Genomic DNA, 25,155 nt, shown 5'->3' with positions numbered 1-25,155 from the left:
TACGGTATTAGAACCATCCTGAAGAGCTTGTGAAAAATGCACATTCCTGGGTCTCTACTGTAAGTTCCCAGAATCAGAATTTCTGAGATGGGAGCTAGGCAGCTGACTGCTTGTTAAAATGATTCTTGGGACACTGAGTGTGAAAAACAGGGCTTTTGAAATGTCTGGAAGGGGGTGGGGGATGAGAAATAAACAATTATTGATAGATCAAATTGTAGGCATATATCTATTCTTTGGTCTACTATTTGACAAAAAAGTTTAACAAAACTGATAAGTAATTTTAATTTAAAAGTTATTCTGTGACTAAGGGGTAACTAGGGCTATATGTGTCGATATGGATATTTCTCAAAAATATAACATTATATGAAAGTTTAGAAGGTTACTTCTAATAAAATGAAATTCCAGTTATAAATGTTTAAAAAATATGTAAAACAATACTATACACTGTTTATGGCTATACATACATACATAGTAAAAATCTAAAAAAACATTCAAGAAAATGATTAAACACTTGGGGAAAAAAGGATGGAAACAGAATTCAAGAGGGGTACAAAGGAGGCCTTCCATTGTGTCTAATATTTTGTTCTAAAAATAATAGATATGAAGCAAATTAGGCAAAATGTTAAGATCTGACAAGCTGGGCAGTAGTCTATTTATGCTTTTCTGTGGGCTTAAAACATTTTAGTTTTTCTCGTGGTTATTTTAGAAAATGCAGAAAGTTTAGAAAAGTAAAAACCCATTACTCACAATCCTGTTACTGAAAAGAGATTTCTTTCCATTCTTTTAAAAATGAATTCTACATAATTGGTTATATCACTTTATATTAAAAAAAAAAATAATAAAGCAGAAACTAATTAAAAAAATAAATAAATAAACTTAAAAAAAAAATAATAATAATAAACTCAGATTCCTCTTACCTTCATTGTATAAACGTGAGTTTGATCCAGTTGTTGGATATTATTAAGCAGCTTTATTCTCTTCCCATAGGAACTAAAATTATAACAGGATAAGCAAATCTATCATTATTTGCTAAATAATAATCCCTGGAGTATATAATAGTATCTAATCAACTTTAGGTTGTTAGAATAGAAGTCAGATTAAAAGGAACAGTTAATAATTCAAACATACTCCTATTAGAAACCCTCTCCCTTCCTTTGCTTCTACGACATGAGACTCTTCTGCCCTCAATCCTCTTCTCTCTTGGTAAATTCAGACTTCAATACCTCTCATACCTGCATCACTGAATGCTCAATTTACACTTCAAATTTATTTTAACCTAATTGAGGCCAACATCTACCCTCATGATCCTAAATTTGCATGGCTCACGTAAGCGAAATCTCAAGCTAGGTAAGTCTCTTTGAAGTAGAGCCCAGTGATAATGAAAAAGGTCTTTGGAATTGGGCAGAACTGGCTCACATCTGCACGTGGAATCTATATGATCTTGGAAAAGTCACTTAACCTTTTTTGGTACACTGATGTTCTCATCTATAGCACAGAGATAATACTATCTCCCTCACAGGGCTGGAGAGGGATTAAACAGTGTGTTCGGCACTGGGGATACAAAAGACTCAGTTCCGGCCCTCAAGAACTATAGGAGAATTTTAACTATGATTACAGGTGTTATAGAAATTATTATTGATGTTAAATTCAATATTTATCCCATCAGCAGTGTTTTAAGTACAAGAATCTGGGAGTTTATTAGTATAACCAAGTGGTGAGTATGCGAACAAAGTTATCTAACTAAACTGGCCAAAGATGTTACATATAGGAAGACTACATTTGTTTGACAAACTGAGACTTTGTCATAACAAAATAACTTTCAAAGAGAAATAATTATTGCTTACATCAACTAAGAAATAGTCACATCAAATGCAAATGTCTAGGATACAATGAAAGGAAACGCAGGACAATATAAGACTTCTTGGCAGGGGTGGTTGTCAGTCACGTGATCAGTCCTTGAATGGATTTTTAAAACTCTTTATAAGTGATGAGTTGCAAAGGTCCAAGTTTGACTTATGAGCATCAGGTATGAATTATGCATGAATCAAGTATATATGGTTTTAGCTTCATTTATACCTATTGTCCTCTATCAGTAATTACTCATAATGCTCCAGTCTTGAGAAAGAATTTAATAGGAATTAAACAACTCAAAATCCTATAATTCACCTTCTTGCTCCATTTACACTTACTAATCGGTCTAGGCATGTTAGCCTGATACCTGGCTGAAGCAGGAGGCAAGGGGTTAGCCTTTATCAATCCTTTAGCTAATTTGACTGAAATGTAAATCTTTTGCTAAAAGTCCTAGATAGACTCGGAGCCAGAAGTACTACAATTGACCTCTATGTTGTCCCCCGAGACCCACAGTAACTACAGAATCTAAGAATGATTTTTTTGGAATGTACAGAAGCATCATTACAGCTGATAAACCATTAAAGCAGCATAGTTTGTGTTTTACTATTCCCCTACCCTCATCAGTTTGAAATAACAAGCACAGGGAGAGGCCAGGCTCCAAGAAGTACTTTAAGGCAGAGCTGTAACTGACACAGGTTAAGTATAGTTGCACAGTGGAGCATAACCAGGAATCACAGCATAAAATAATACCAAACCTAAACCAACCTCACAGCCCAGTCTTTTCCTCAACTGATACTCAGTATTCATCACTTAATTAGAACTCAAAAAGAAACTACTGTATTCATAAAGAAATCACATGGCGGGGGGTGGGCAAAATGGGTGAAGGGGCTTCAAGAGGTACAAACTTCCAGTTATAAAATAAATAAGTCATGGGAATGTAATGTACTGCATGATGACTATAGTCAATAATGTTGTACTGCATGTTTAAAAGTTGCCAAGTGATGGTATACAATTTATGTTTTTGTTTTTGTTTTTTTTTTCTTTTTGCGGTATGCGGGCCTCTCACTGTTGTGGCCTCTCCCGTTGCGGAGCACAGCCTCCGGACGCGCAGGCCCAGCGGCCATGGCTCACGGGCCCAGCCGCTCCGCGGCATATGGGATCCTCCCAGACTGGGGCACGAACCCGTATCCCCTGCATCCGCAGGCGGACTCTCAACCACTGCGCCACCAGGGAGGCCCTACAATTTATGTTTTAAGCAGGGCAAGAAAATTTAAGCATAACATGTTCCCTGCTTGTACTGGGCCCTCCCTAATGTGCAATGTGCATTATACATTAACCAGACCTCCTCAAAGTTGGGAATGCCTGCTCAACTGTAAAAAACAATGCTTTTTTCCTTCTTCTGATGCCAACAATGTAACTCCTTAGAAGATTAATTTTTCCTTTCCTAATCCTGTAAGGGATCATGGTGACATACTGCCCCTATGTGCAGATCTGGACTATGTATCTTTGGTGAACTTTACATAAAATGTCAGTGTGTCACTTTGATGTACAATCTGTTTTCTCGAAAATGTATATGACTGTTCCTTTGACTTCTAACAGGCAGAAGAGTCCTCAGAGTTTGCTAAAAGACTGTCTCTTGGGTTATAATCCTCAGGTTGGCTTGAATAAAACTCTCCATTTCTCCTTTACATCGAATACTGATTAATTTTTTGTTGACCCAAGAGAGTAAATCTTTTTTTTGTTGTTTTTTGTTTTGTTTTGTTTTTTTGCACAGCTTGCAGGATCTTAGTTTCCTGATCAGGGATCGAAACTTCACCCTTGGCAGTGAAAGCACAGACCCCTAACCACTGGACTGCCAGGGAATTCCGAAGAGAGTAAATCTTAAAAGTTCTCATCACAAGAAAAAAAATTTCTTTGTAATTTTGTATGGTGACAGAGGGTACTAGACTTATTGTTGTAATCACTTCGCAATATATACGAACATTGAATCATTACATTGTACACCTGAAACTAATATAATATTATATGCCAATTATACCTCAATAAAAATATTTAATTTAAAAAAAATCACTGATTAAAGTATATTTTAAAAGCCACCCAAAACCTGGAGGTGTTTTTGTTTTGGCAAAGGCTATGGCAAAATAAATACTTGAAACAAAGATTTGGGCCAGAATAGTTGGACTACAATAAGATTTTATTTCCATATTTCATCATTTCTGAAATCTGTTTCTTACAACTGATGTGTACATTTAATGTGACAATATTTCTTATTTTTTTAGAAAAATCTTTTACCATCATCAGTTAATCATAAAACTGAGGAAATACAGGAGTACTTGTCTAAACTAGATTCCCCCTAGAAAGCAGAGTCTAGGACAAGAGCTTGCATACAGTTAATTTATTTTGGATGTGAATCCTGGGATATGGAGTGGAGGGCTAGAAAAGGTGAAACAGGAAACGAGGGGAAAATAATGCAAGGGTACATTAGTAAGTTGGTTGCATTGGACCACTGTGAACAACTTCAACGGATCCCACTGAAATCCTCAAAGGCAGCTCTTTCCAGGAGAACTTTGTCATGATGGAAATGTTCTATATCTGCCCTGTTCAGCATGGTAGCCACCAGCCATAAGTGGCTACCTGAGCACCTGAATTATGGATAGGGTAACTGAGAAATTAAAATTTTCACTTCATTTAATTTTAACACATAGGTAGTGGCTGCTGCATAGGAAAACACAGCTCTAAGGAGTACTGCAGAATCCACCTCAGAGTTAAGAGGTGGGCACAAAAAGACATGACATATAGTGTTCCTTTTGGAATTTTTACTATTTTGTTAACTCATGTGTCCCAAGTTCCTGGAAGAATGCCTAACGCACAGTGAGCCCTCCATAAATATTTGTTGAATAAATCAACAGTATTTGGGTCCACAAAGTATATGGTTCCCTTTAAAAGCAAAGCTCTATTAGAAAAAATTCCATTCAGTTCAAACAATAAGCTACTATTATACATAAGAAATAGGTAGTAAGGGGGACTTTGGGGGGACAGAGGGGGCTGATACATAATTATGAAAGAGGCAAGATTAGGTTCCCAAGGATTCTGACCCAAAGGAGGCTTATTAAAAGTCAGTAAAATGTTCTAAAGTGATCTTTTCCCTCAATTTACTTGCATTATCAATTACTAAACAACAGTGCATGAAGTAATTCAGTATAATCTTTTGTTCTGATTCTTTGGTTACTGTTTCCACAAACAACACTTAGCTAAGTGGAATTCCAGAAGAAAAGACCATATTTTACCACTGTTGCCAAGTCCCTAATAGAAACAAAGTCTCTACTTTAAGGAAGGTTTAAATATTGATTGGATCTTCAACTGAGATATTTAAAGTGGACTTACACAAATCTAGACCCTAGGATCTCCAGTCATATACAGGGATCTCAACCTACATATATAATTTATGAAGGGCTTAACATGTGCTAATCACTCTACATACATTGTCTCATTATTATTATCCATTTCACAGGTGCAGAAACTGAAGGGTTAAATAAATTGTCCCAAATCATACAACTGAAAAGTGCCAAACTACTTTGGATAGTGTCTTTAAATCTAACACCAGGGAAGCATTAAGTAGCTTTAGAAAGACCTAGAAATATACTCAAGATAGGGTTGTAGCCTTGATTTTTCTTGCCAACATTTTTTTCCTATCAATTCTTCTACATTTTCTGGAGTGTATAATTCAATTATTCTGAACTTGAGAGTAAAAAGTTGGTCACTACAAACTTCATGAAGGCTTACTAGCAAAATTTTTAAAAACAGGAGTCATTAGTAATATCTAACATAGGATTTGCACAGCAAAAACAAACAAAAACAACTCTTAGACAGCAGGTGTGGTATTCTGTTTTAAAACCTGTGCAGATTTAAAATGAGGACACTTAATATCAGCAGTTTGGGGCTTTGTCTCCTCAGTGTGAATAAAAAGGTCTTAAGTATGCTTGGCTACAACGTGAATTTTATCATTCTTACCTTATTCCAAGGTCTTCAAGAAGAGACTCATCAAGAAAGGGCAGTATTGAACCTGTGATTTTCTTCTCTATGGAAGAAAAGGGAGGGAAAAAAATGAATGATTTCGATATTCACAGCACATGCTTTTTGATTTCTTTCAATTTGGATCTACCAGAATTTACTCAGATCAACATTTTTTTGAGCACCCAGTACTGGCAACAAACTGTGCCAAGTACCACATTTTTGACTGCTACTTGGGAAGTCTTAATTTTATTTATTTTTTAAAATAAATTTATTTATTTTTGGCTGCGTTGGGTCTTCGTTGCTGCACACGGGCTTCCTCTAGTTGCGGTGAGCGTTGGCTACTCTTCGTTGTGGTGCGAGGGCTTCTCATTGGGGTGGCTTCTCTTGTTGCGGAGCACGGGCTCTAGGTGCGCGGGCTTCAGTAGTTGTGGCATGCGGGCTCAGTAGTTGTGGCTTGCAGGCTCTAGAGCACAGGCTCAGTAGTTGTGGCATATGGGCTTAGTAGCTCCGCGGCCTGTGGTATCTTCCCAGACCAGGGCTCAAAGCCGTGTCCCCTGCATTGGCAGGAGGATTCTTAACTACTGCGCTACCAGGGAAGAGCGGAAAGTCTTAATTTTAATTTGATAACTATACCAAGAGGATTTTTTTGATAAACCAGGTAAAATTTTAAAAATTATTTGAGTAAATTATTTGCAAGGAAGTCCAGCTGCAAAACTGGCAGCTTCCTCCTGAAACAGGTGAGGTTTGGGGTGGGGGCGGGGAAAGAAATGTCAGTCTATTGTTAGAATAGTCAGGTCAAAACCATAGCCTGAGGGATGCTCCACATGTTGACTTAGTTCTAAAACCTCCAAAGAAAGCACACAATCTGTTTAGTAAGGCTTATATACATTTTTAAAAAAATTAATTAATTTATTAATTTATTTATTTTGGCCGCGTTGGGCCTTCGTTGTTGCACGTGGGCTTTCTCTAGTTGCGTCGAGTGGGGGCTACTCTTCGTAGTGGTGCACGGGCTTCTCATTGCAGTGTCTTCCCTTGTTGCAGGGCACGGGCTGTAGGCACACGGGCTCAGTAGTTGTGGCTCGCAGGCTCTAGAGCGCAGGCTCAGTAGCTGTGGTTCACGGGCTTAGTTGCTCCACGGATGTGGGATCTTCCTGGACCAGGGCTCAAATCCGCATCCCCTGCATTGGCAGGCGGATTCTTAACCACTGTGCCACCAGAGAAGTCCCACATGGTTTATTTTTCTTTATCTTTCTATATAGTTAAATCCAGACCTTCCTGACCTCAGATTCCAGAACACTGGACTATTTTCAAACAAACAGAAGTCTTTCTAAAGGTAACAAGAGAAAATGAGGATGTAATTTTCCAGAAAGAAAAAATCATTTAAATGAAAATGGCATTTTTGGGGGTGTTTTTCAAGCATAAAAAATATTCAATATAAAAAATCCAAACAATATAAAGTATGAAATATCAACTTACTCGTAGTCTCCCAATAATCATTAATATTTTAGACAACAACATTCAAGACATTTACCTATGCAATTATGAAAGTTACACAAATGAAATTATGTTGTTTATAATCTATTTTTCCCAACTAATAGGTCATAAAGATCTTTCTTGTCAATTATTAACAATTATTAATGATGTAGTTTCATCTTTTTATTTATTTATTTATTTATTTTTGCGTTACGTGGGCCTCTCACTGTTGTGGCCTCTCCCATCGCGGAGCACAGGCTCCGGACGTGCAGGCTCAGCGGCCATGGCTCATGGGCCCAGCCGTTCCGCGGCATGTGGGATCTTCCCGGACTGGGGCACGAACCCGTGTCCCCTGCATTGGCAGGCGGACTCTCAACCACTGCGCCACCAGGGAAGCCCCAGTTTCATCATTTTTAATGGTTGTCTTTTATTCCACAATACAGATGCACCATAATACATTTAACCAATTTCTTCTGAACGTTATGCTCCTCACCACTAAAATGAGTATAACTGAACCTATGTCACAGAGTTATTGTAAAGATTTTATAAGATGAAACATGAAGTGCAGAGAATAGTACTTCACGCAAAGTAAATGCTCCATAAATTGTTAATCATCAATATTATTTACTACTATTATCAATGGATATTTAGATCATTTCTACTTTTTTGCTATTTATACCTAGTGGTTAGAAGAATAATCTTGAATATATTTCTTTGGACAGTGTACAAATGTTTCTGTAAACTCCTACAAGTGAAATTTTCTGTAAGTAAAAAGGTATTCCCAAACTGTCCAGGGTTAAGCAAGTTGATATTTCCATCAACTTTATTGGATTACCAATCTTTAAATATTTTTCTATCTAAATTTTAAAATCAGTGTTTTTAAAATTACTGTTAAGACTGAACTTTTTTTCTGTTTTTATTGGCTGCTTGTCAATTGTCTGTTCTTGTGTTTTGCTCATTTTCCTACTGGGGTGTTTTTTTCCTTGTTCTTAGTTGATTTCATAACTTTGGTTATGTTCTCCATTTTTTTTCTTTTCTCATTGGTTTGTTTATTCCCTTATTGTTGAGGGAAATCCAATGTATTTTGATGAGAACACTTGTTAAGGTATAAGTGGCATGAATGCTGGAGTCCAAAGACCTAACTAAAATCCAGCTCTGCTTTTTTCTAGTTGTGTGGCCTTTGAACCTCAAACACGTCATTTACTAAAAAATACATATTACAGTCTCTAAATTCCTGTGAAACTGTATTCCAAAATGAGGAAAGGGACCCAGCACCTGTGCTTAGTTTTGTCAAATAAAAACAAATTTTGACTTGCAAGCTGCTGTGTATAAAACAGATAAAAAACAAGGTTCTACTGTATAGCACAGGGAACTACATTCAACATCTTGTAATAATCTATAACAGAAAAAAATCTGAAAAAGACTACATATATATATATATATATATATACACACACACACACACACACACATATATCACTTTTCTGTATACCAGAAACTAATACAACATTGTAAATTAACTATACTTCAATTAAAAAAATCTGGACTTAGATAGGGACAGACTCTAATTAGGGAGAAAATTATTGCAATACGGAGAACGTTCTGACCTCAGAAATCTGCAAGTGGCTCAAAATCAAAAAGGTGTTTTTTGGTTGGTTGGTTGGTTTTTTAATAGGATAAAGTAGGGGCAAGCAGAGATAAGCAGAATCTTTGGAGGGGAAGTGACCCCAGTCTGACAGGACATTGGCTGTGGTCAGCCAGTTCTTAGGAGAAGCTGATCAGGGAGCATATTCCACTTCTTTAGTGCTTGCTCAAGTTTTGGGGCAAGTAGGAGTTCAGAGGCCAGTAGAAGAGAGAGAAGACCTGACTAAAGTTTGGTCAAAACAAAGCAGACAGTACGAAATTAGCAACAGTGAACACTTGGTCAGTTTTTACCAATTAAATCATGTAATGTCTTCTAGTATTAGACTGTGGGTCAAGAGAACAGATCATTCTGAAGACTGATGAATTAATCTACAGGACACCACTGAAACAGGCAGCCAACAGTATAGCCAATCACATTTTGAAGACATAAAGCTACTTCATCCCCACCTACTGCTACTCAAAAGAAAAATTCCACCCCAGAAAGGGAGGAAAACCAAGGCTGGGGGGGTGGGGGGGGCGGTGGTGGTAGGGAAAAAGAGAAGTGCAATTTCCTTCACCCATCAAGCTATCTTTAGGTCTTGAACACTTCTTTAGTTCCTCCCACCCAGCCTAAGCAAACAGGGCTCCACCCCCCAATTGCAAAAGTTTACTGCATTTGCAAATGACACCATTTTTCTATTGAACACTTCAGAGGGTAAAGCAGAGGTCAAACTTCATCCCCCTTACGGGCAGTTGCGTAGATTTCAAGTGGATGGATGCTTGAACTTAAGCCAGTGAAGTCGCTTAAAACTCAACCTACAGGCCAAGTTGTGGGCACCTGGGAGTTCAGTGGTCAACCGAACCACCCCAGGGTTCAGGTTTAGCGAGGGAAACTTTTGGAGAACAAAACATGATCTTTACTAAGCTTTGCAAGTACAGTCATCACGCATGTATTGAGTCCTACCGGGATGCTACGGTAAGGCGATGCGGATTCAGAGATTAACAGAAAAGTTCTTTCCCGGTTAGACAAACCCCGAGTTGGGAGGGGAAAGGAGGAAACAAACTTTAAAGCACCCAAACATACTCTCACGTGGCAAGTGTTCAGGGAGCTGCATCAGCAGAGGGGGGTCTCCCGAGCCTGGTGAGCTTGAATGACAGCAACCCTCCCACCAAGGGTCTTCTAACTAAAAAAGGGACCTGAGCCCCGCCTGTCAGGCGCTGGGGTGCCAAGTTCCTGAAGAAGCCCACCAGAGTTAAACCAGCTGCCCCCTCCCCGCCCCAGGTTCACAACCCCCAAAGTCCGCTCCCTTCCTACGGGTCCGCAACGCCAGACGCCCCATTTCTCCTTCCTCCATCTCAGGGTATCCCTCCTGGGCGCCGCCCCTCAGGACCACCCCTGCGGGTGCCTCCCGCGTCAAGTTTCCCCCCCCCCCCCGCCTCAGGCAACCTTCTCCGAGGGCTCGCCGCCTCAGGTTTCCGTTCTCCGCCTCAGGTCACCCCTCCTGGGCGCCCCCGCCTCAGGTCCACCCCTTCGGGTGCCTCCCGCGTCCGGTCTCCCTCGGCCGCTCTTGCTCCTCTTTGAGGCCCCCCCGCTCACGGCCTCAGGGACTCTCAGGCCCGGCTGTCGCGACCTCGGGTCGCCGGCCCCCGGCCCCTCACCCCTACAGCCCTGCTACCTCGGCAGCGTTCCAGCAGTCCAGAATCGCTGAAGCCACAGTCCCTTAGGAAGGAGCACACCTGCTCCGGGCCCCAGGTCCGGTGGTCGGGGTGAAGGTCGGGGCTCGGGGACCTCTCTGTGTCTGCGGGAGGGGTGTTTGGCGGGGTTCTCGGGCTATCATCGCGCCGGAGCCGCTTGGGGGGCTTCTGAGAGTCGGCACTCTGCATGGCTACACCCAGCGCCCCGCGCGGCACAGTCAAGAACCCCGGCGCCCGACCCGCGCGCAGGCGCACTCGCAGCTCAGTGGCGGCGGCGGCGGCGAGTCAGCTTAGTACTGCCAGCCTATTGGCCGGCCGCGCAGGCGCACTGACAGCTCAGACCTTGGGGCCAGGCCGGCCACCCACTTCAGGCCCCCAACCCCCAGTCCCGGCGCAGGCGCAGTGACCGCCCAATGACCCTTAGCCCCACCCAGGCGTTTACGGTAAAGCGAGTGAGTAGAAGCAGAACCGAGAGTGGTGCTGATAAGGGCTGGGGCCGGGAAAGAGTGTGCCCAGGACATCCCGCTACAGTCCAGAGCAGGGGCTCTTCTGGTGAGCTGAACTTCACATGAGTACCCCAGGCTTAACCCTTGGCCGTGTTGGTAAAAGGACTACTACAACTGCCACTACTGAAGCCAGTACACCTTCCCATCAACACAGCCATAGACCCATCCAGAAGATAAAGGGTGAGTGAGACAGATTATCATCAAGCAGCGTGAACTAGTTAGTGGTCTAGGGTTGAGCAAAATATTTTCAGCAAACACTTAGAGCTTTACTGTGTGCCAGGCGCTCTTCTAAGGACTTACAAATATTAATTAATTTAGAACCCAATAACCTTAAGATGTAAGGAACTGAGGTACAGAGAACTGAGTATTTTGCCCAAGGTCCCCCAGCTAGGGAGTGGTGAAGCCTGAATTCAAACCCAAGCAATCTAGCCTGGCTCTAAAGCCCATGCTCCTACTCACTTGCCAACAATTGCTCACTAATGGGAGTTTTGATATAAAATTATTTTATATTAGTTAACCCAAATTTTCCAATTGCTCCCTTATCCCATAGACCCGTGGGGGAAAGTATGGAGAGGTGACCTTGCCCTCCTCTGCACAGAAGGGCCAGGCCCAGAAAAACAAACCTTTAAACCACAGAATATTTTGAGAAAAAACAGACAGTTTTCAAGACTTGTGAAACCAAAACAAGGGGAGAGAGGTCAAAGAGACAACAAAGAGCATAAATGTGAAAGACATATTTAAACTTGGAAATGGCTATTTGAAAATTTGTGTTTATAAGACTTGTGGGAAAATCTGCCCTGACAGCAAGGTTTCTTGGGCAGTAGAAGGTGATATAAGCAGGGTTTTAAGTTTAATCAGTTGGGTTTGTTCAAAGCAATTGCTTTTGAGAATTTAATTTTTATTTGTTTTTGCTTGTTAAAGAGTATATAATTTAATGCCATATTTATTATGTTTCCCCTAATCTCCTACTTTGTAGGGGCCCTAGATCTTGCACAAGGTGGTTTCTTGAGCAAGGTCCCATGACTAAGTGATAGAATCAACGTTTAAAGCTGACTCCAAAACTTGGGTGGTTCCTAGTTTGCCACTTCACTTCCACTTGGTCCTGGTGATCCTATTCCATCCAGTCATTCCACAACGTGGAAACAAATGCCTACTAGACACAGGCCCTCTGCTCTGGTTGTACTGAGAGAAGTGAGTATTCAAGCTCTCTTCTGATGTCAGTCTCACCATAGTTGGGACTAGAAAAAACTCTAAGATCAATTAATTTAAGGCCCATTGCTTAATGACCTTGAGTACCCCCAGCAGTTCTTCCTTGCCCTTCCTTGCTTCCACCCACCCAGCTGAGTTGGGCAATTTTATTTCTGGCAGTATTAACCTTGTAGTTTTACATCTCCCCACAACGTCCTCTTAAACCAGTGCTGCTAGTTCTCAGTGCCACCTACCACCAATCCCTGGTTCTTTCTTTGAATCTAACCTCCTCAAGACATTCTTTTTTCCATCTGTCAAAATCCCAAAGCAAGCCAAAATTCATTTTTAAAAATGTATTGGTTTTCTTGTCTGATAAAAATAATGCTCAAGAAAGAAAACTTGTAAAACAAAATGTGTATACACACACATACAGATCCAAAGATCACCTCCTGGTACGTGCCCCATAAGTCTTTTTCTTTTTTTTTTCTTCATAAGTCTTTTTCTGTTCATAGATGTAGAAACTTATTTCCAGATCTGTCAAGGAATTCTTTGAAAAAAAAAAAAAGAGACCTGGCAAAATGATAATAGCTACCATATTTGAGTATCTACTATTGATCTTGGGTGGCCACAGCCTGCAGCGGCTTGGAGCAGGGTTTCGGTTCCTGGCCAGAGATTGAGGTTGGGCAGCGACAGTGAGAACGCTGAATCCTAGCCACTAGACCAGTGGCCAGTGACAAGGACCTGGCCCTTCAGCCTTGCAGAAATAAATTCGCACCATACATAGAAAGTAGTGAAACAAAGTGTTTAGTAGGAGGAAAAAGTACATGTGGATGGAGATACGGGTGGGCTCAGAGAGAGAGTCGCACCCTCGTGGTAGTTTGAACCACTTTCATGGGGGCATTTCTTCCGGGTTTCCTTTGGCCAATCATCTTGCTTTTCCTGGTTCAGTGTCTGTATTTGGTATATCTCAGGGTTTTCCCATGTGTGCACACGCATCTCTTAGCCAAGATGGATTCTAACGAAGAGGCCTATGGGTAGGTTGACATCACTTACTATGAGGTGACGCCCCCCTCCCTTTTGACCTCTGAGGAACCTTTCTGCGAATGTATAGTTGGGAAGGTCTCCTTGACCTCAAGAATAAGAAATATGTGATCTCTATCTTTTATCTGGGCAGGGCTCAGCTCTTCTCTCGCTTCTATTTTGGAGTTTCTGTCCACAGGGGATGAGCTCCAGCTGTTCAACCTGGGGCCCATCTATCTCCTGCTTCACTATGAGTCAGATTTGTGCTTTACTTTATATCTATAATTTCGAATCCTCATAACAATGTCATTAGGTGGTATTATACTAGCTGGGCTTATTTAGTTATAAATACATTCAATCATTCAACAAATAATAATGTTTACTGGGTACTTACTAATTTGCCTGGCACCTGAGACATATCGATGAGCAAAAGAAACAAAAATCCCTGCCCTAGTGAAACATATTCTAGTGGGAGGAGACTGGCAGTGAATAACAATATAATTAACAGTAATAAACTTAGAAGATAGTACTTTGGAAAAAAGTGTATTTTAAAGAGAAGTAGAGGAGGATAGAGTCACAGTTTTGAATAGGGTGGTCATAATATGGCCATAAAAGGTGGTCATAGGCCTTTTGAGAAAGTGACATTTAAGCAGACTGGAAGGAGATGAAGGAGTCAGCCATGCAGGTGTCTGGAGGAAAAGCATTCCAGACAAAAACCATTCCAGCCATGCAGGTGCCTGGAGGAATAGCAAGTGCAAAGGCTTTTGAAGCAGGAGCATGCCTGGTGTTGAAAAATAGCAGAGGCCCGTTTGGATGGGCAAAATGAGTAAAGGGGAAGAGTTAAGAGATAAAGTCAAGGAGGGTGCAAGCCATGTGGGAACATGAGGGCTACCCGCTGCAGGCAGCTTTGAGGTCCCAGCTTTACGGCTTCACATCTAGAGATGAAAGAAAGCCTCTCTCCTCCAGTTCCAACATAAGTGAATGACTTCAACAAGTCTGATAGCATTCATTCCTGGACCAATTGCTGTGTTATAACATGATTGACCCAAACAGGTCACATGTTACCCATTGGGTTAGAGGGTAAGGTCTAGTATCAGGAAGAAGAGAATTGGTTTTGGATAAACACCCCAGGTGTTATTTAAAAGATTTTGAAATGAAGCCCAGGAAGGTGAAATGACTTGCCAGAGGTCACACACATGTGTTAAGTGCTTTGGGATTTTAACCTAGGTCAGCCTTGAAAACCATTGTTCTTTTCTGTAACTAGAGCTGGGTACAAGTTCTATTGCTTTTAGGCAGTCACAGAGAGAGGCCATCCCATCCTGTAGAGTTTTGCTTGTGGTGACTTCCTGGGAGTGCCTCAATGTTTGGGGTGGGGTGACCATGTATTTGGGGGTTGGGATGCTCAAACACATGAGGGAGTGGCCAGACTTCAATGGGTTACTCCTGAGTAAACATAGTTGATGAATCCTTTTAAACTCATTGCTAAGAGCCAATCTCAACACATATTTCAACTCATATTTTAGGAGCATTGGCTCCTAAATTCAAATGGTAGTTTTATCAGCCAGCCTGATTCCAACATAGATTTGCTTGGGAGCCCCTAAGATATGACAAAAGGTGAATTTGCCATTGCTATGGTTAGCTCTCCTGAAATCATTAGGAGGAAAGCTTTTGATAGAAGCCAAAACTGTGGAACAGACTTTGGGTTTTGATGAGACTATTCAGCCATTTGATCAACCAACCCAAAAATGCACCCTATCTCTGCACTTTGTGAAAGGAAAATCAAAATAAAGTCAGTATCACTAGGAGAGCTCTCTAAAATGGAGCTGAGAGGCCACTGAGGAAGTGGGATTTTTGCATGTCTCAGCCCGGATGAAATCTGAACTTTGGCCACTTATTGTCTTAAAACAGTGATCCAGAACATCTGCACAATGTTCTAGAAACTCAAGATACTTATGAGACCCTTACCCTAAATAACCTGTCACAGTCCATGATACTTACCAGACCATTACCCTAAGTAATTCATGAAAGCTGTCCCTTAAGGATGAATATTTCCTTTTTGCTTGAGAGCCAAACATAATTCTTACAACTTGAAAAACCTTGTAGCTTTTGCCCTAATTCTGTCCGTTCCCTGGAACACTCTTTTGGTTTTACCTGAATCTTAGGCATTGCAATTTTTACCAAATTGCAATGCCTAAGACCCCAAATAACACTCTTTGAACTGTGCAGCCTTAAAACTGATTATTGTTGGACATTACATGGTGTCAGAAGTGGGAGCCAAAGTGACTCGCTTCTACCCCTGGAGCTGCTGCAGGCACAAGTAAGGCACCTACAGGAGTCCTTTGTACTCAATCGTCTCCTCAGTGGTCTTGGGTCTTAGGGGTAAGTCTTCTTGGTTCCGAACCTCCCAATAGGGTTGAGGTTCTGAGCCTTTATTTGGGTGTCCTCTGTTGCTGGCTTTATCTGGGAAGGGAATGGTTCATCTTGGTGAGTACTCAGTTACGGGGAGTTGGGTTTCTACAGGCACTGCCACCATCCAGAACTCCAGATCAATTTATGTTTAAAACTTATGGGCCTTCCTCTTGTAAATTTCTTTCACATTGGACTAAAATCACCCACAACAACTTGAAACTCTGTTGGTCCACTTGTGGCTCATTCAAAATTTCTAAATTAGTTTGTGTGCTCAATTGGAGAAAAGCTATAGAACAAGACAAAGAGAATGGGAAGCATATTTCAATTGGTATTTTGAGGCCTCCAATTGTAATAATGAATCCACTACTGTTGCTTCCCCCAGAGAAACCAACTCTCAAAAAATTTCCAAACTAGAAAAATCCTCTGAGGCTTCTGAGAACTCTCTCTCTCCAAATCTGCTTTTTTCTGTCCCTCTGAATGTCCGCCATAAGGCTCTCCTTTCTATCCATCTCTCTCTGAACTTCCTTTTTTATAACACTGAGGTTGATCCCCTGCAGAAGACCATCCATACTGCCCATCCTGTAATGGCAGACCCTTTTAAAGCCAGGTCCAATGAGGATGGCACCAGCACCGTCACGTATACCCCCTGGACTAAGGCATGTAAATCCGCCCTTCAAGCACTATTAATTGGACGTGCTAAAGGGAACCAACAACATTGCCTGGGCAAAACATAAACATTTTTTGACTTACATCTCAGTTAGAAATCTCCCTAATATAAAGAAGCAAATTGAGGATAAAGTAGCTGGATGGGTGGATCAGCCTATGATGTCATTTAAATTATACCATATGAATCTTTGTGAAACTGGAAATGCAGTTCTAGAGACAGTTCATAGTTCACCCATTTCTTTCTTTTTTTTTTTTTTTTTTTGCTGTACGCGGGCCTCTCACTGTTGTGGCCTCTCCCGTTGCGGAGCACAGGCTCCGGACGCGCAGGCTCAGCGGCCATGGCTCACGGGCCCAGCCGCTCCGCGGCATGTGGGATCTTCCCGGACTGGGGCACGAACCCGTGTTCCCTGCATCGGCAGGCGGACTCTCAACCACTGCGCCACCAGGGAAGCCCCCAGGACTGGTGTCCTTATAAGAAAGGAGGAGATAGCAGAGATCTGTTTCCCTTTGTGCATACAGAGGAAAGGCCATGTGAGGACACAGCAAAAAGACAGCTGTCTGGAAGCCAGGAAGAGATATCTTATCAGAAACTAATAACACCATGCCCCATGGAGTTAACACAAGCTGATAACTAATAGAAATTGTTGAACTTTTTACAGAACAACACATAAGGGAACCGCTTGTTAAAACTGCCTTCATTGATTAACTTCACATTCATTTTCTTTCTTCCTTTTTTCCTCTCTTTAATTGCACACCTTCCAAGCTTCACAAAGCCCAGTTGTTTTACAGGAAGTTGGAGTCAGCTCCTGCCCAGTATGAGCCAGCTGGGGGTTGGTTGGGACCACCAGCCCTAAAACTGGGCCTGCACAGCTGTCCAGTGAAGGGCCTTTTGATGTTAGAGGGTTGGAAAACTCCACCCTCAGATCATGCTAAGCACCTCCATTTTGAATATGCAGAAGCATGTAACCCAGAAGCACCTGTGCAGAACACTGATTACCTCACCTTTTTCCCTACCTCAAGTCACCTTTCCCCATACGTAAGACTGTTACCAAAATGAACTTCGGTCCACTCACTTGCCGCAAAGCAAAACCAATTTACTGACACCCGGTTGTCATGAAGGAAAGTATAGCTTTTATTGCAGGTGCCAAACAAGGAGCATGGGAGGCTCATGCTCAAAAGGCCCAAACTCTCCACTGATGGGTTTCAGAGAAGAGTTTTTAAAGGCAACTTTTGGGGCGAGGGCTGCAGGGTGCATAGCTTTCTTCTGATGGGTGGATGGTGAGGTAACGGGTGGTGTTCCAGGAATCTTGTGCACTGCATGAAGTCACCATCCTCCACCTGGGTTGGGGCCTTAGTTCCTATAAAACAAGTCTAGATATGTATCAGATTGTTATGAATATCTCTTGAGGAGGAACTAGGACTCTGTTTTATTGCTGCCTGTTGTCATTACTTTTCTTACTTAACTGCTTTTCCTTTGTTTTTGCATTCCCTCATTTCTCTAATTAGTATCTGCTTGAATCTGCCCTTTGGAACTCAGAGAAGGTCTAGGAGGCTGAAGCCTTTTTCCCACATATGAAAAGTAGGGGACATGGAAGGGCTTTTGAACCCAGGAGGGCCCTGCAGTGTCCTGCTCAGTTTCAAGACCACCTTGCTTATCCAATAAATACTTCAATCCTCTTGCCTTCAGGGAGGTGGACCTGAGACTTGTTCTCCCATCTCCTTGCTTGGCTGCCTTGTGAATAAACTCCTTCTTGGCTGTAAACCTTGGCATCTCAGTGTTTGGCTTGCTGCACGTTGGGCAAATGGACCTGGTTCAGTAATGCTAACTGTGCTAGCACCTTGATCTTGGGCTCCTAGCCTCCAGAACTATGAGAAAATAAATTTCTGTTGTTTAAGCCACCCAGCCCATGGTGTATTGTTATGGCAGCCCTAGCAGACTGATACACACAGCCAACATGTTTGTACTATGTGACATCTACTCCTGAGTTGATGGCCTAAGGTTGGGCATTTTCACTTAGTGGTTCCGTCTTTGGGCCCCAGGCTTCTGCTTCTGATGACTATGGAGCTGGTTACAACCAGGAACCCCTGTGCTATTGGATACCATGCAAAATAAAGTCTCATATATACTTGTCTATTCTTCCACTCTAAGTGTGCTATCATTAACAAAGTAGATATTAATTCAAATGTTAAGGAAGGCTTTGATCTTTTTTTTAAAAAAATATTTTGGCCGTACCACACAGCATGTGCCATCTTATTTTCCTGACCAGGGATCTAACCTGCGCCCCCTGCAGTGGAAGTGTGGAGTCCTAACCACTGGACTGCCAGGTAAGTCCCCTGATCTTTTAAAAAATATTCTTTCCTCAAAGTTAAATATCTTGTTACATAATAATCCTTCTCATCTAAAAACGTGACCCTTATCTCAAGGAGAAGGTCTGAAGGCATTCTAGTGTTTGGGTCTTGTTAATCACTGTGATTAACAAGGAAAATAGTTTCAGAATTTTTATAAAGGTGGGGTTTAAAGCCAGTAACCTGGGTAGGACTGGAGGGTTGTCTTTGGAGTTGCATTTGCATAACAAATATATTGTATTTCCCTATATTGTGAGGTAGAGTACACCAATACACATAGTAGTATTTAAGATGTTCTTATTTACATTGTTTATAAGACTGAGAAAACCTCAGTTATCCCTACTAATGAGAAGCATAATTTACATGTGAGGTGGCTTCAAGGGAATTGAACTTCCCCCTGTCTACTGTGCTCTGAGTATCTGGGAATAAGCTGGCAGTAGATTCTGAGAAGGAGAGCAGTGTTCCTTGGAGAAAAAGACCCTTTTCAGTGCCACCTTGACTCAATCTTCAGGACATTGGTGAAAGCTGGTGCTAAGGCTTCTAAGGTGGAAAGTTTAGGGAAGATGTATTAAAGGCAAGTAATCTGGGGCTCCCAGGAGGCAACTGGGAGAGAGGGTTTGGAAGACAAGGATTGAGTGAAGGGAGAAGATTGTCATTGGACCACATTAATAACCCCTCCCCCCCCAAATATTTGTTGTAAGCAACTTTTTGAAAGGAAATCTTTCAACAAGCTGAGTTTCCTCTGTGTGTGATGCAGGTGAGAAGATCTGCTCCAAAACAGAAACAAGAAATGAGAATGTTTCACACGGCAAAGGAAGAGAGAAGCTTAAGGAAGACAGCCCAGGACTTCCCAGAATACGGAGGATATAAATCTGTCACCTCAAGATTAATATCAAAAGACACAGTACAGCTTACAGATTAAAATTGAGGTGTAGTCCATCCAAGGGCGAATGGATAAACAAAATGTGGTCTATACACACAATAGAATATTACTCCTCCTTAAAAAGAAGGAAATTCTGACACACGCTACAACATGCATGAACCTTGAGGATATTATGCTAAGTGAAATAAGCCAGGCACAAAAGCAAAACTACTGTATGATTTCACTTAGATGAAGTATCTAAAGTAGTCAAAATAATAGAAACAGAACGTAGAATGGTGGTTGCCAGGGGCAGGGAGGGAGGGGAAAAAGGGAGTTGTTGTTTAATGGGTATAGAATTTTAGCTTTGCAAGATTTTTGAAAACGTTCTGGAGATTGGTTGCACAACAATGTGAATGTTAATGCCACTAAACTGTATACGTAAAATGATGAAATGGTAAGTTTTATGTTATACATATTTTACCACACAAAAACCCCCTAATTTCATGGAATTAAAAAAAAATTGGGGAACCAGAGTGCTTGGGTTTGACTCTTCAGACCTTGGGCAAGTTACTTAAAATCTATGAGCTCTAATTTCCTCCTCTGTAAAGTTTTGTTACAGGGCTTTATGAGAATTGAGTCTGGCACATAGAAAATGCTTAATACACGTGAGATATAATTATTATAAAAAGCAACCCTGGGGACTTCCCTGGTGGCGCAGTGGTTGAGAATCCGCCTGCCGATACAGGGGGACACGGTTCGTGCCCCGGTCTGGGAAGATCCCACATGCCGCGGAGCGGCTGGGCCTGTGAGCCATGGCCGCTGAGCCTGCGCGTCCGGAGCCTGTGCTCCGCAACGGGAGAGGCCACAACAGTGAGAGGCCCACGTACCGCAAAAAAAAAAAAAAAAAAGCAACCCTGGGACATCCCTGGTGGTCCAGTGGTTAGGACTCTGTGCTTCCACTGCAGGGGACGCGGGTTTGACCCTTGGTTGGGGAATTAAGATCCCGCATGCCGTGCAGTGCGGCAAAAAAAACCCCCAAACCAAGACAAACCACCCCCCAAAATAAAAACAAAAAGTGTCCCTGCGTTTCTTCAATTCACGAATTTGACAAATGTCAAGCCCATACTTCCTTCAATGCATCATTCTGCACTCTGGGAAAACTACAGAAAAAATGTTCCACCTACATGGAGCTTAATTACTAGTGGTGGATTCAGATAATACATGAGTAGATTATAAATTCTGGGAAGAAAAATAAAACATGTTAAGAGTATAGGAAAGGCTGGGAAGTGCTGTGACCTGACACTTGAGCAGAACCCAAATGAAGTAAGGAGCCTGTGGGGTACTCCACTGTGTAATGAATATCTAGTATTTTAACAACCTTGTATCATAATGTTATAGATTAAATAATGCCTAATTCTTAACTTTGCGAACATTAGACTCACTAAACAAAATTTATTCCAAATGCCAGTATCTGAAACAAATTCAGCAAAGAAATAAAAAAATTCCAAAACCTTTTAATCTTTCCTGTATTTTTTTTCTTGAAAATACTAGATTTAAAAGAACATGTCACATTGTAAACAAGTCCAGTGATCCATTAGCTTAAAACAGAATGACAGCACAATCACATTATAAAACCTAAAAATGAAACACTGGTACCAAACACAGCAGTTAACGAGAGGCCTGAGCCAGGCGCTTGAAAGATCTTTCCCAGAAATAGAGGCGGCAGCAGCTTCAAAGAGGCACAAAAATTGGAAGAAGGAGGAGGCAGCATTCAAACCATCGAGGCATAAGTACAAAAAACCCAGAGCAATAGACTCATCTTGTGAACAAGGGGTGAAGGACAAAAGGGCAAAAGTGTACTTCCTGATGTTCTGGGAACATCAGACCACGCCACGTGAACCCAGGTGGGTTAGAAGGGCAGTTTTTTAAGTGGAGAAAGGATATTAGTCAACTTTAGAAGCACTTGGTCTGTTTCTTGGCACTCAACTCTCAGGGACACAGGAAACACGTCACTCTAGTGTTGTTTCTAAATTCATAATTGAGCTGCTTGCCCTGACCCCATCACCTTGGCTGAACATAACATTGAATCTTGGCCGTGTCTGTTGCTCCCGTGGATGTCCTACTTATGAATGAGTATGTATAAGAGAGGCGCCAGAGTGAGACCTTGGAACAAAACACAGGGCTCTCTTGGGAAAAGGGTTTCTGCCTTCCTCCCAGTGCTGGAGGGTCCCTGAGGGATAGGAGTTTGATGTGGCTGGGCCCCTTGAGGCTCCGAGTTCATCAGCAAAACTTTCTCTTTAGCCCCACCCACCCAAATCCTTCCCCAAGGAGGCCTCTGAGTTCATGGAAAGGCCAACTGAGAGAGCAGAAAAAAACAGCTGGGGAAAGAAAGTAAGGGATAGTTTTCTTCCTGTGGCACTTGTTACTGACCAGAGTGACTACTTCCTTATAGTGACTTTAGACATTGAGAGTTCCTTAATCTGGAACACTGATTCTCAAATAAGGGGCAGGCCTTCCCAAGAGGGGCCCTTAAGACTCTCCGAAGAGGTTTTGTCCAATATACATAAGCCCCAAACTCCCTCTCAACTGAGATCAGTGTATGTAATGACAGAAATTCCTGACTGGAGTGTATTGTACATCTGAACAGTGTTAGAGGCACAACAAAAAGCTAAAAACCCCTAATCTGTGGGGCACACGTCAAAATTATATAGTGATTTTTTTCTCATTAAGTTACAAATAAGTAGCTAAATTCCATGATTAGACTCCACACTGAACAGCCAAGAATGACAAGTTCATCCATTCAACTAGTAACCACACTAGATTAAAGCAATACAATTCTGTCCTCCTAAAGACAATTTCCAGAAAGACCCGCCTGTCCCAGTGAGGTAGTTGACACTAGGATCAGCACAGGCTAATCACTGTACGGTTTCTTAGAAGACTGGCTTTTCTCTGTTTCTTTCTCTTTCATAGTTCACAAGGGGTCCACCAACTTGTTATGAACAAGCACTAAACCTCTGAAATACTTGACAGTCTTCACTTTCAACTCTAGGGTGGCATCCTCGTCGCACATAAACACCGTGTGGGGATGCTACTGGAAGGCAGACATATGGCTCACTCCCTCCTCCATGGCCTTATACAGAGCAAACGCCTTGTGAGCACCTGAGATGAAGATTATCATCTCTCTAGTACCCATCACAGTGCCCACGCCCACCATCAGGGCCATGGTGGGCACCTTGGTGAGATTTCCATCAAAGAACCTAGCATAGGGCTTCCTTGGTGGCTCAGTGGTTAAGAGTCCACCGGCCAATGCAGGGGACACGGGTCCGAGCCCTGGTCTGGGAAGATCCCACATGCCGCAAAGCAACTAAGCCTGTGTGCCACAACTACTGAGTCTGTGCTGTACAGCCCACAAGCCACAGCTACTGAGCCCACGTCACAACTACTGAAGCCCGTGTGCCTAGAGCCCGTGCTCTGCAACAAAAGAAGCCACTGCAATGAGAAGCCTGTGCACCGCCATGAAGAGTAGCCCCTGCTCGCTGCAACTGGAGAAGGCCCATGCACAGCAACAAAGACCCAACACAGCCAAAAATAAACAAATAAATTTATTTAAAAAAAAATATATATATATAAAAGAACCTAGCATTGGCCAGGATGGTGTCCATGGGCAGTGTCTTCACACGGGTCCTAGACAATAGACTAGAGCCCGACTCGTAAAAGGCAATGTGTCCACCAAGGCCGATGCCTCCCAACAAACAGCTCAATCCCTCCCGCAGCCTTGATCTTCTCTTCAAAGGCATCACACTCAGCCTGTAGGCCAGCTGCATTCCCACCCAGAATGTGGGTGTTTTCTGGGTGAATGTCAATGTGTTTGAAGAATTTGTTCCACATGAAGGCATGGTAGCTCTCTGGGTGGTCTCAAAGAAGGCCCACATACTCATCCATGTTGAAAGTCTTCGCATATTTGAAGGACAGGTCTCCATTCTTATAGTACTCAATCAGCTTCTTGTAGCAGACAAGTGGGGTGCTCCCAGTGGGGAGCCCCAGGGTGAAGTACTTGTCTGGCCCTTGGCTAAACTGGATGATGCAGTTCCTGATGTGTTTGGCCACCCACTCATTGGCCTGAGAAGACTGGTCCAGGATGGTGAGCTTCATCTTGTTGAGGACACCTCCTACGGTGGCTGTAGAGACTGTGCTAATCTTTCCTTGTTTAATGATAACATAAATAATTTATTGGAACATAAGCATTAAAATTGTCAGAAAAGTAACATTTAGACATTGCAAAGATGATATATTAAGTGACATATATGATCCATTTTTACCTTAAAAATACAATGATTTTTTCAATATGCACTGAAAAAAGTCTAGGAAGATTCACATCAAGAGGTGGCTACAGTGCAGCCATTATGGAAACCAGTATGGAGGTTCCTTAAAAAACTAAAAATAGAGTTACCATATGATCCAGCAATCCCACTCCTGGGCATATATCCAGAAAAGATGAAAACTCTAATTCGAAAAGATACATGCACCCCAATGTTCATAGCAGCACTATTTACAATAGCCAAGACATGGAAGCAACCTAAGTGTCCATCAACAGATGAATGAAGAAGATGTGATATATATATATACAATGAAATATTCCCCAGCCACAAAAAAGAATGAAATATTGCCTATGGCAGCAACATGGATGGACCTAGAGATTACCATACTAAATGAAGTAAGTCAGACAGAGAAAGACAAATATCATATCATTGATATGTGGGATCTAAAATAATGGTACAAATGAACGTATTTACAAAACAGGAACAGAGTCACAGACGTAGAAAACAAACTTATTGTTACCAAAGGGAAAAAGGGTGGGGCAGAGGGATAAATTGGGAGATTGGGATTGACATATATACACCACTATATATAAAATAAACAACAAGGATTTACTGTACAGCACAGGGAACTCTATTCAATATCTTTTAATAAACTATAATTGATAAGAATCTGAAAAAAATATATGACCAAATCACTTTACTGTACACCTGGAACTAACACAGTATTCTAAGTTAACTATAATTTAAAAAAGGGGGGGGGGCTGTAATGTGGAGCAAATGGACCTCTTACACACTGCTGGTGGGAATGCAAAATGATCCACTTTGAAAAAAGACGTGGATATCTTACGAAGTTAAACACGTACTTACCATTTGGCCCAGCAGTGCAACTCATAAAGGAATAAAAGAGAAATAAAATTATATGTTCAAAGACTTGCATACATATGTTCATAATTATTAATAGCCTCAAACTGGAAACAACCCAAATGTCCATCAACTGGTAATGAGATAAAACAAATTGAGTATAACCAAGGTATGGAAAATTGCTCAGCAATAAAAAGAAATATTTATACATACCACATGAATGAATTTCGGAAACATTATACTAAGTGACAGAACTCAAATACAAAAGATTACATGCTGTGCATACATATATTTATATGAAATTCTAGAAAAGGCAAACCTA

At 41.8% G+C, this 25,155-nt stretch overlaps 1 protein-coding gene, 1 long non-coding RNA gene and 1 pseudogene across 3 annotated transcripts in view; 1 reads left to right on the top strand and 2 right to left on the bottom strand.

Annotated features, from left to right (window-relative positions):
* SAMHD1 (SAM and HD domain containing deoxynucleoside triphosphate triphosphohydrolase 1) overlaps positions 1-10,936 on the bottom strand; it is a 62,771-nt gene extending 51,835 nt beyond the window's left edge. The window contains exons 1-3 of the mRNA XM_081256071.1: positions 10,638-10,936; positions 5,863-5,929; positions 918-990 (exon numbers count right to left, since the gene is read on the bottom strand). Of these exons, the coding sequence (XP_081112197.1) occupies positions 918-990; positions 5,863-5,929; positions 10,638-10,845 (348 nt within the window). The 5' untranslated portion in view covers positions 10,846-10,936. The remainder of the gene's footprint in view (positions 1-917; positions 991-5,862; positions 5,930-10,637) is intronic.
* A 136-nt stretch (positions 10,937-11,072) lies between these two features.
* On the top strand, positions 11,073-21,154 carry LOC308628794. The gene is made up of 3 exons (XR_014017584.1): positions 11,073-11,342; positions 18,713-18,770; positions 19,549-21,154. It is a non-coding gene; the product is annotated as an uncharacterized lncRNA (long non-coding RNA).
* A 1,375-nt stretch (positions 21,155-22,529) lies between these two features.
* Positions 22,530-24,606, bottom strand: LOC308629148 (glucosamine-6-phosphate deaminase 1-like; annotated as a pseudogene). Its single transcript has 2 exons — positions 23,290-24,606; positions 22,530-22,910 (listed from the first exon to the last, which is right to left on the bottom strand). The product of its transcript is annotated as a glucosamine-6-phosphate deaminase 1-like (transcript).
* Between the last annotated feature and the right edge of the window lie 549 nt (positions 24,607-25,155).

The sequence above is a fragment of the Mesoplodon bidens genome, assembly GCF_964165515.1.
Source record: "Mesoplodon bidens genome assembly, chromosome: 15".
In the NCBI taxonomy this organism is placed as follows: Eukaryota; Metazoa; Chordata; class Mammalia; order Artiodactyla; family Ziphiidae; genus Mesoplodon; species Mesoplodon bidens.
The sequence above is the reverse complement of the archived record's forward strand: the minus strand, read 5'-3'. Positions and strand labels throughout refer to the sequence as shown.